This window comes from Saccostrea cucullata, unplaced genomic scaffold, assembly GCF_032062105.1.
Source record: "Saccostrea cucullata isolate Sc308-1 unplaced genomic scaffold, CSIRO_AGI_Scuc_v1 ctg489, whole genome shotgun sequence".
In the NCBI taxonomy this organism is placed as follows: domain Eukaryota; kingdom Metazoa; phylum Mollusca; class Bivalvia; order Ostreida; family Ostreidae; genus Saccostrea; species Saccostrea cuccullata.
The window spans coordinates 924-12,959 of record NW_026935196.1 but is presented as its reverse complement, the minus strand read 5'-3'; the positions used below and the strand labels follow the sequence as shown (position 1 = coordinate 12,959).

Genomic DNA, 12,036 nt, shown 5'->3' with positions numbered 1-12,036 from the left:
ATAGACCGGAGAGCTACAGTGCCACCCATTGAAAAAAAAGTATATTTATTGCGCACAAAAAGTTGCGCTTGTGTATGCATTAATTCTTCCAAATTCTTACCTCAATTGCAAAAACTTTAGATTTCAAAACATTTCGTACTCTTCTATCAAGTACTTTCGTAGTTGACATCTACACGAAACGCGTTGGGCCGATTTATCTTACAAATCAAAATGGCAGTATAAACAGACGAAATTTTCGATGATCTCGATTTCAGGGCCAGGAGGGCTATATACAACAACTATAATGTATGTTTTGTTGTGGAAGCAGTGAAAGATTATGTTAGGAATACACGTTTAGTAATATTTTGAGGTTTTAGTTTTAAAAACATAGAGAAATAAATTGATAAACAGCGCACTTTTTTGTGCGCAATAAATATACAGTTTTTTCAATGGGTGGCACTGTAGCTCTACGGTCTGTCAAATTATTTTTTCGGAGAGCTACAGATCTGCAGCTAGAATGACCCCAAATGATTCTGTAAACTCATGTACGTGATTAAAATATTTTCACAATTTATCATTTTATACAAATTTTTGCTTTCTTACTTTTCTACTCTAAATTTTCTGGATTATAGTTTAAATATTTCTCCCGAAATTCGTAGAACTTTTCAATTTCCATATAAAATAAGCATAAGTAAGTAAATTTTTATTTAAAGTCGGCATTGTATACATTGCATAACAAGAAACATGAGCTCTGTAGAGCTCTTAATCCGACTATCACAGTTAAAATATCACAAGAAAACATTTACAAACATAAATTAACATGCAAAAACACATGTACATATATACACATACATATGGCAGATAAAACGAGTTTTAAGAATTAAACAAACTTTGGGAATTGATATATATATATATATATATATATATATATATATATATATATATATATATATATATATATATATATATATATATATATATATATATATATATATATATATATATATATATATATATATATATATATATATATATATATATATATATATATATATATATATATATATATATATATGTTAAAGAAAAAAGACAAACTTGAAAAGCAATATGATTTCATTAAGAAAAACAGAAATAATAATAATGTGAATATTATAAAATAAATAAATAAAAGTCATATGACAGTAATATAAAATTAATTAGGCACTACGTTTAACCCATAAAGTCAGATTAAAAATAACTAATTGTATTATTATTAATAATAATGAATAATAATAATAAGGCCATCCTTAAAAAAATTTTTTTGCGGTAACGCGCCTCATCATTTTAGGTGTGGGTAGGTAGGTAGGATTATTTTTCTTTTTGGAGACAAAAAGTCAGAATTAAATTTCGATTAGATAGAGGTATTAACTATGTCTTAGATTTTACTTTAAGTTACTAATCAAACAAGAAAATTAAGGCATTCTTAATGAATCCAATCTTTTATTGTTCAAATATTAGAACACATCAGTTCTTTTTTAAAAAACGGCATCTACAGGTGCAATGGGGACGTAAAAAAATGTCAATAGGATAAAATTAGAAAATGGATATGTAAAAAAAAAAAAAAAAATTTTTTTTGAACCCATAAAAAAAATCCAGTAGGGTGGATTTTGGTGAGTCGGTCGCGTTACCGCAAAAAAACAATTTTTTAAGGATGGCCTAAAATCAATAAATTTGAAAATTTAGAAAATTAAAAATCCACACAGATATAGCTAAACCAAATTGAGAAAGAAGGGGAAAAAAATAATTTATATTCCTCATCAATACACATCCTGCCTAGTGATTGGTCAGTCCCTACCTACTGCAGGTACATAGGTAAGATATGCATTGTTGTGAGGGTAAAGAAAAAATTCTTCAAGAGGCAAGGTTTAATTTACAGATATAAGAGAAACACTAGAAAACAATAAAATAAAATGAGGTGGTATCAGTAAAGTAAATGAAAGATTTCAAAAATAATGGAAAATTTCAAAAATAAAAAACTGTTTCTAAACTAAATGAATAAATAACAAATAAATATCGTCTCATCAGCTATGCAGCCCACGCTGTGGTTTCTGCAGGAACTACATTTGCATTTTACCCCCGTCCATGTTTCAACGAAGGTTTTAAACTGGCTGAGGGTGGAAAGTTCCCTAGCATGATTTGGTAAAGAATTCCACAACGTAGCAGCTGCATAGCTGAATGACTGTTTTCCATACCTAGTTGTTCTTGGCCTAGGTAATTCCAGAGTCTTTTGATACTTAAAATTGTATGTGGAATTTCGCTGTTGAACTCAATCTTGCAGGAACAGTGGGCTTTGCTTGTTCATAATTTTGAAAACTTCTAGGGCCATGGCTCTCATACGCCTGATTTTCAGTGAGGGGAGGTTTGATTTTACTAGTAGCTGGTCATAACTGCTTGTGTAGTCATAATATATAAATCTTAGTGCTCGTTTCTATTTTTTTGCATGACAAGTGTTTATAGTGCAAACAACTAAAGCAATTGATTCCATGAACATACATAATATTCGTAATCAACGTTTAATCTTGCATTCCACCATATCTTGCAATTGGCGATCAAAAAAATTCTTCGTTGAAAAACACTTATTCTACAAACAAATAAATGACAACTTTGTAGGTAATCTTCACAGGTACTTGGGTCGTGGTTTATTAATATTTATATTGTACCTTATTGATATGTAAAAAAAAAGTATCAGTAAGGTACATTATACATATTTATAAACCACGACCCAAGTACCTGTGGTAATCTTCGGATACCAAGTCTTCCAACAAACAGTTGGAACCCTATAGATGCTAATTGTGCCCCTCTTTTTATCCGACCTTTTTGTATTACTATGAAGCAGAATTTATTAAAAAAAAAACTTCTACGTGAAAAATAAGGAGATAACGAAAAGTATTCAAGTTCAAAGTCCATAAAACAAAACAAACTAGAACTGTCCAAACGGGACAAAATACCCCCCGCTGGGTTTTTCAGAAGTGTTAAATCATGAATATTTCATGGAACTAAGAGAAGAGAGAACTACTAAAACATTTTTAGTGCAAATGTAATTGCTCATTATACTTTTTATAAATGAAAAGAAGGTGCAGCCTAATAAAAAAGTAGACTAAATATACGGACCAGACACGAATTATGAACTTTTTCTGTCCGTGACCTTGAACTTGCATAAATGACCTTGGTTCAAAGTCATGACACAACCTCAGCTGATTAGCAATGTTTGCGTAAAGTAGAAGATTCAAGTTTTTCCATAACAAAGAAAGATATAGACCGGACACAAATAATAAAATTTTTCTTCCAGTGACCTTGAACTTCCCCAAATGACATTGGCTCAACGTCATGACACACCCTTAGGTCATGGGCAATCTTTGTGTGAAATGAGAACCTACCAAGTTTATCCATAAGAAAGATATGGACCAGACACGAGTTATAAAATGTTTCTTCCAGTGACCTTGAACTTCCCCAAATGATCTTGACCCAGGTCATGACACATTCTTAGGTTAGGAGGAATCTTTGTGTGAAATGAGAATCTACCAAGTTTATCTATAAAAAAGATATGGACTGGACACAAATTATGAAATTTTTCTTCCAGTGACCTCCAAATGACCTTGGGTCAAGGTGATGACACACCCTTAGGTTATAAACAATTTTTGTGTGAAATGAGAATCTTTCAAGTTTATCCATAAAGAGATGTGGATCGGACACAAATTATCAAATTTTTCTGAAAGTGACCTTGAATTTCCTTAAATGAACTTGGATCAAGATCATGACACACCCTTGGGTCATGGGCAATCTTTGTGTGAAGTAGTAGATACTAATATTCCTCCGTAAGAAAGATATGGACCGGACTGTCGTTTGCACAGCTAGACAGACGGACGGACGGACAGACGGACAAGGTGATTCCTATATACGAAGTTTTAGGGGGGTATAATATAAATAGGAGGAGAGCAAACACGGACCTCCAAAAACATCAGAGGAGGGATCAGGTGCCGAGGAAGAGTGGAGCATTCTCTGCCGACCGGTCACACCCGCCATATGCTCCTTGTCATGATCGGGAAAGAGCGGAAAAATCCGTCGTCAATTCAGTGTATAAATAATGGATTAACAATTAATATGAAAAATGTCTGTCAGCATTGGACTCAATGATAAATTGTAATTGTATATATACGTAGAGCATGCTCTTGCATATCGAATCAATTGAGAGATATAAACCCCGTATGCAGGTGACAAAGGTAAACAATGTATTGCTGCATTAGTAGGGGAAGTTGACGATTGAAAAAGTAAGGATATCACGTTTATCATAGAGCATGTTTGTTAGATTACCATGCATTAACGTCCCTTTTAAGTAAAATTAGCATCCACAAGTCATTTTACGTTATTTATTACGCTATGTGACAGTATACAAAACTACCAGTTTTAAAGAGCGTATTTAACACATTTTCATATCTACAACATCAAAAAATCTAATTGAACTGTAAAGACAAATTGTTTAACTATCTGAGTATTATAATTTTAAATTTTTTATTGTTTTATGCTTTTTTATATTCCGCTTCATTGTTGGAACATGTTCTGAAATAAAACGTCACGAATTTAACACGTCCTAAAAACCGCGTTCTTTTATTCCTCCGTTACCAGGACTACAGAGGTATTAGTCTGCTTTTTTGTACAAAAGTAGGTGGAGAAGATCATGGTGAGTATAATGATATCAAACATGTCCGACTATTTTACTTAATTGCTATGATAATAGATCGTCAAACGTAAGCTTTTTTTCAGAGCGATTTTTCACTCGTATGCTGAGCCGGTTGCATATGTGTTACAATAATAGATCGAAAGAGAATCGTCTCTTCTTTAAGAAACTGTGTAGATTATTTTCCCTAACATCGGCGCTAAAAAGCGATCCTTCAAATAACAACACAACATATTTCGCGAATTACTTCATTTAACGTCATTTTCACGCCTACTAGGCTAAACCATAGGCGCTCCCCATGTAATTCTGTAAATGACGTATGATAAGTATATATAGGTCTACCCCTCTATACTATAAAATATCCATTTTATAGTATAGAGGGGTAGCCTATATATACTTATCATACGTCATTTACAGAATTACATGGGGAGCGCCTATGGGCTAAACTGTTTTGTAATGGAGTTTGTTTCTGTAACTATGGATTTTCGAGGGGTGTAACTCTGCATGTCTTTCTTATGGGGTGCCAAAGGAGGTATTTTTTTTTTTAAAATTCATGTTCAAAATTCATTTATAAATGTCACTAAATTAATATATTACATGAATCAATGATGAGAACTGGGTAATACTTATAAAAAAAAAAGAAAAGAAAAGAAAAAAGCATGTTGTAATTTTTAAGCAATACGAGGGTCATTCAAAAAGTTCGTAGACTTTTGTCATAACTTTTTTATTTAACGTCATATTAAAACCAAATTTTTTTTACACATATTGTAACAATGAATTCAAATAATTTGAGCAAAAAAATTGGAAAATATCTTGATAATTATCAAAATTATCAAAGAAATTTAAAACAGAAAAAATGGGGTACGGAGCAGGGTCAAAATTGACCTATTTTCTAATTATACACTTTATAATGTCTAGAGTGTATCTCTAATAAATGGCTCTTAAATGAAATAAAATTGAAATGTTTAAATTCAAAATTGTTCAATTACTGCATATGCTAAAAAATTTTAATGTGATACATCGTTTCGTTTAAAAGATATCAATTTCTAAAGGCATATATACGTCATGAAAAGAAGCAAAAAATGATGACGTCGAAGGACGTGGAGTTAGGAGTACCGATAAAATTTTGTTTTGCATTCGGGAAACCTTTAAAAGAAACTCTGAGAATGCTTGATGAACCAGGAAATTGATGCAAAATGCTATGCATTTGTTTATAATGGGAATGACCATTGTTTGAGTGTTACAGACTTGGAATCGGACCACGAACGATCTGCGAAGAAACAAATTATAGTAAAAAATCTTGTCAAAGAGTTAGTAACGTCATAAAATGTGATTTGCGATTCACTTTTGCGGAACTTGTGAAAACAAGAGTTACGCGATAAAGAATTTGAAATTTAACTTTCAATTTAAAATATTTTCATTTTACTTAAGGTACTCAAACAATTGTTACTGAACTAGGTGTAAAGGGCTTTAGTTTCAAGAATCCAGATGAAGCAACAAACTGTGGATGAAATGAAAAGGCAGAGTAATTTTAAGAAAATTTTCCGACGTTGTTTTTGATACCATAGTATTGTTAACCATGCTCCGTGGTGACAAAATATGTTACTTTTAAAATTGTCTAACACGAGTTCCATGTAATCAAATGGAATGAAACTTTACACACTAACAAAATAAATGTTTTTACATATAAGAATGCTTTGATCTAGAATTTTTGTAAGAATAATATGATGATGGAGGACATTGTCTACGTATTTTTTGAATGACCCTCGTAATTTATGATTTAAAAAAAAAAAACAATAAATAAATAAATAAATACATAAAAAAAAAAAAAGGAAAAATAATATATAAAACCCTTTTTATTGTTTATCTAAAGGAGTGTTAAAATTTTTTTAAGTTAGTTGCTAAATTAATAATAAAGCTTAATTTATCGTATGATAAATTCTAGAGGATGATGTTTAAAAATTAATGTAATAGAAAATTATGGTTTTTATGAGGAATATAGTTTTACTATCACAGCCTTCATTTGCATTGTCTTAATACCATACAGTTTATATCCACACATTGACATACTGTATTGTAATTGAATTTGTATTTTTCTTTATTAAGAAATAATATTTATACACACCATATTAGTAAAAATAGTGATATACTATACATTTTCCCTCGAGGGACAGGCATGGATGGATTTTTTGCTTGATAATATTATTATCTATTTTTAAACATTTTTATTTATTTTTAAATCATTTGCAAGGTAGGCTCATACCCGTCAGTGAGGTAGCATCGCTTTTAAAAGTTGGGGGGGGGGCAGTCAAGAAAAAAAATTACTTACCTGAAAAAATTTAACAAGCAAAACAAGGAATATATATTGCTCAAACTTGAAAATCCTGTTTCGTGTGTATATGTGTGTGTGTGTGTGTGGGGGGGGGTACCAATTTTTTTAATATCAAACACATTACCCTATATCAATTTCCTGTAGCAAAAAAAGGGGGCAACCAGCTTTCAATGAACATTTTCAACAGTTAAATTTCTGTTTTGGAAAAAAGTGTGTGTGTGTGTGTGTGTGTGGGGTGGGTGGGTCTGCCCCTCCCCCCCCCCCTTTCATCTGTTGCTACGTGCCAGCCTGTAGATCTGCTTAATTTTGCATTAACTGTGTTGTGTAGACATTTTGATTCAGATTGTTTGATCAGGGACGTTAAACAACAAACAAACATGAGAGGGAGAAAGCAAGATATAAAGAAAGAGAGAGAGGGGGGAGAGAGAATGATATAGTAAGAGCTTAATCTAACAATCTAGCAATTCGCAGACAATTTGGACAATCTTTAATACAGTTTACGGAAATTTACATGTACATGTATTTTTTAACCTCAATCTCATGTAATTTAAATTAAATTTTTGTCTCATCTTTCCCCTTTAGATTCTATAATATGCTACTACCAGTGATATTCATGGTTAGTTTGCTGCAATCTTTTAATGAAATGTCCACTTCAAACATCAAAATTTTCAATTCTGACATTATTAGCTTGAGAAAAGAATGTGGAGCATCCAAGACTGCTCAATGGGTTTTTGAAAACTCACAAAACTGCAATTTTACCTCCACTAAGGTAGCAGTTTCAAGGCTATGGACTCAGTATGTGAAGCTTAGAAAGACATATGGTCTGAATGAGGGAAGTAAATTCAAAGAATTCCTGGATACGGAATTTGTCCCCACCTAAGATGTCTAAAAGTAAACCCAGGGTTTCTGAATCATCCTATTTAATTAGCTCAGATGGTGATGCTTCTTCCACGGCCATCTCAATTGCCAAATCACTTATTCTTGAAAATCAAAGTCTTCACAGAGAAATCAAGATTAGAATCAGTTATGTCAAAACAAAATTCCAGCATACAATGTATAAGCAGTTATTCAGACGAAGTAACGAAGAAAAAGGAAATTCTTCGCGAGAAGTTAAATGATTCAAAGCAAGAAACCAAACGAACAAAAAGAAGAGAAGAATACTGGAAAACGAAATGTACCCGCTTAGAAACTTCAGCAGATTCATCTGTAGAGGAATGTCGCAAATCCATAAGCGAATTACAAGACGAAAATGATGACCTCAACGATGTTGTCAGAGAACTAAGGAAAACATTAAAGGAGAAAGAGGAGGAAATTTCAGCAATGTCTGAGCTATTACAAGAAGCAAAGGAAAATGATGTGATTCGCTTGTTTAATAAAAAAGAGAAAACCTTCACACCTCAGCTTCATCTATGTGTATACAGTCTTCTTGAACACAATGTTCCTGCTACCCAAATTGGTAAGTGCTAATACTTTGGTACATCCTGAGTTTGTGTGTTATGTTTGTGTTTTATTGTGCGTGCTCCTTCAAAAAGTAGAGAAAGAATCATTTTTTATGTACCTCTAACTTATATGTAAGATAAATTTTTTAGTTACGTCATACATGTAATAAGTAATCTTTATACTTCTTTTTATAGGACCAACCATTGAGGCGTGTTTAAAATTGGCAGGGAAAAAAGCTGATCATCTTCCATGTCAATCAACTATCGCAAATATGAACATACAACGTCTTTCACTCGCTAAAAAACAACTAGAAGAAATGTTACCCGAGAAAAGGAATACTACGTTACATACAGATGAAACTTCGAAATATGGCCTAAAGTATGGTGGGTTCTCGCTTCGCGACGAAGAGGGATCATATTTTGTTTTAGGACTGCGTGAAATGGCAACCAAGTCAGCAGAGAATACTTTAGACAAATTTAAACATATTTTAGAGGATATATCTGATGCAAACAATAAAACTCTTGAAAATAGCGGGAACAAAATTTTGGGCAACATACAAAACACAATGAGTGATAGAGCAGCAACTGAATTAAAATTCAACGAACTACTAGAGATATACAGACAGAGTCTTCTTCCACAAATACGAAAAGATTACGACACTTTAGATATTGATGGGAAAGAAGCAGTCAATAGACTGAATAACTTTTTTTGCGGTCTTCATGGACTAGTTCACATGGCCAATGCTGCCCAAAAATGTTTGTTCGAAACAGAGAAGGGAATTTTCAAGAGGACCCACCAATCTATCAGGAGGGATTTTCTAAAGAAGGGGAGTCAGGTTGCTTTCGATTGATTCGAAATGCATGCAAAGCTTTTGCTAGGCGCGGAGATGAAAAAAGTGGGTGTTTTGGGAGTTTTAGAACATACATGCAGCCATTTCTTCAGCACAATGGTATCATATCCCTTCCATTACAGCCGTTTAAGGGAAATAGGTTCAATATTTTGTTTCAAAATGCAGCTTGTATATTTTATCTCCATTCTCACATGATTGATTTTCTTGAAAAATCATGCATCGAGAGTAAGAGACTCCTTATGTCTGTACTTGCGGATCTTAAGGTTTCATTTTATGTCGCAGGATTGAAAGCTTTAGGTCTTGTTGCAAAATTGATCACAACTCCTTTATGGAATCTGCTTGAAAGCAGAGAACTCTCTATTGAAAGTATGTCTTACCACTACCTTCGTTTATCAACGTATTTAACAGATGCTTGTCAAAATTTGCCAGAATTTATAAAGGGAAAATTTCCTGCTCTCTCGCCAAATAACTTGAATGGTGACAAAATATTAAGAAGTAATATTTTAAGAAGTAAGCCTAACAAATCTACTCTTGCAATTGAAGCCTACACGCTATTTTTGCTGAATAAAACATCCGACTGGTTACAAAGTAAAGAAGAAAACACGGAAATTCTCATTTCAGAAGCCAGAAAATCTGTACAAACGGAAAGATATAGCTTTGAAAGACGGAGAAGAGAAATACAGCAAAAAAGAGAAGAGCGACAGGAGCAAGATTTTCAAAACAAAGCAGAAGTTCAAAGAAAAAGGTTACATCGTCTTGAAAAACAGAGCGATGAAATTGTTTCCTATGGGTTATGGAAATCTCAAAAGGAATGTAAATTGAAAGTAAATGAGCTCAGTCGTGTCAAGGAAAAAAATCAAGGCCATTAAGGCACAATTGCGGTATACAAAAAATGTTTTGAAACAATGTGTTACAGAAAGAGAACTTTATAAATTCACTAAGAAAGGAGACAATGGTAAAAGATGCACACTCTCCTACAAAGAACTCATTGCCAATTTGTTAAAAGTTCTGAAGTCAGTGTAATATTCTGTTGATAGAGATGATTTTCTTTGAGAAAAGAAATCACAATATTTACTGATATGATGAAAATTTTTGGCAATAGTAAACTTTTATACACTACCAAACAAAGTTGATATTTTGTTTAGGTCGTATTTAAATTTAAATCCTTGTAACAGAATTTGTTTCTGAAATTTAAAAACAGCAACATATTTTTATATTTTTTGCATGTTTTGCCTTAATGTTTGTGTTTTAAAACAATAAAACCTAAACTTTTGAAAAAGGAGAAAAATAATCGTGTGCTGTCAAAAACTAACACAATGGATAGTGCACTGTTTTCATACAAAATCTACACATTATAATAATGATTATTTTTCGACAGGGGTAATAAATAGAAAATGTCAATTAAAAAAATTAAAAACGCTTTATTGCAATTGTTGTATTTTATTTTATTATCAATTTCATTCATATTACATTGTAATCATTGGTTTTCCCCTCTTTTCAAGAAAAAAAGTCAACCTTAAAGTAATAAAATATGACAATATTTTAAAAGATATAACCCAGTAAAGTATGCTCTATTGGGGGGTTTCACTTGCTAAATATGATATAATCCTCAACAGTTGATATAACTTAGTTTTTTTTACTTGTTTTAAAATAAATTTGTGATCAGGTTTATTGATTTTATTTTTAACCTCTTTTTCTGAGCATAACGTTGGCGTAACGTTGCATTTTTATCGTGTGTCTCGGCTAAATGTACAGGAAGTAGGCCCTCAATGACAAGTGATACAGGCCAATCTAGATGTTTTATGCAATGAAATTTAATAATCATGATTCTCAGTAACAGAAAAAAGAAAGGTAAAAATATATATTTAACATCTAACTTTAAATTTTGCCATAAGTGATGCATTTAATTTATTTCAGAAAAGTGGTCACACACAAGACCAATACCCTTAAATTTCGCAGTCTATTTTTAGTAACACCGTGACAATAAAATCTCAAAATTATATTTTTCTTAAATGATTTTTAATAAGCTTTAATTTGATATATAATACAAGTGGTAAATACTAAATATAAAATTTGACTTGTGGATGCTAGTAAAATATCCCAATGAATATGACACAGAAGTGTCAGACTCTGTGTTGTCGTCTATTTTTTCAATAAATAGGCCCCAGGACGGGTATGACCGGTCGACAGGGGATTCTTTCTCCCCCTAGGCCCTGACCCCAGCCCTGGGATTTTCATGTTCCGTGTTTAAGCCCTGTTCACAGATTTGTATTGTGTGAAGATTTATGAGATCGATCATCGGTCGTTATCTTCATCTTCTGTATTTTAAGATAGTACATGTATATACTATTACTATATACTCTGCATTTCTTGCAAATATATTCCCTAACAGCTGTTCTCCCGAAAACAATGAAAAGGGAAAAAAAGCATAAATTGGTAAAATATATATAAATAACGATAAAGAAGAAGTAATTTTCGTTAAATGAAATATATGGATACAACGAACAGTTTTCAAGCTCCGAAGTCCATTAAACAACAGAAACTAATGTATTTTTTTCATACATATTTTTAGGCCATTAAATATGTACTCTAGACGGATTTTCTGTTATTTCCCGATCATGCATGACAAAGAGCATGCGGTGAGTGTGACGAGTGGCAGGCAAGCTCACTTCTGCATGGCACCTGATCCCACTCTGATGTTTTAGAGGTCCGTGTTTGTTT

General features: G+C 32.3%; 1 protein-coding gene across 1 annotated transcript; it reads left to right on the top strand.

Annotated features, from left to right (window-relative positions):
- The first annotated feature begins 7,958 nt into the window (after window positions 1-7,958).
- LOC134242222 (uncharacterized) lies at window positions 7,959-9,760 on the top strand. Its single transcript, XM_062724310.1, has 2 exons — window positions 7,959-8,481; window positions 8,660-9,760. Exons 1-2 carry the CDS (start codon window positions 7,959-7,961, stop codon window positions 9,313-9,315), a joined length of 1,179 nt encoding a protein of 392 aa, XP_062580294.1. The 3' UTR covers window positions 9,316-9,760.
- Window positions 9,761-12,036: the final 2,276 nt, after the last annotated feature.

Bases quoted from the DNA above. Each gene is read 5' to 3' on its own strand.
- LOC134242222 (XM_062724310.1), top strand. From the start codon at position 7,959: ATGGTGATGCTTCTTCCACGGCCATCTCAATTGCCAAATCACTTATTC. The intron at 8,482-8,659 runs GTAAGTGCTAAT...TTCTTTTTATAG, and splicing joins TGTTCCTGCTACCCAAATTG to GACCAACCATTGAGGCGTGT.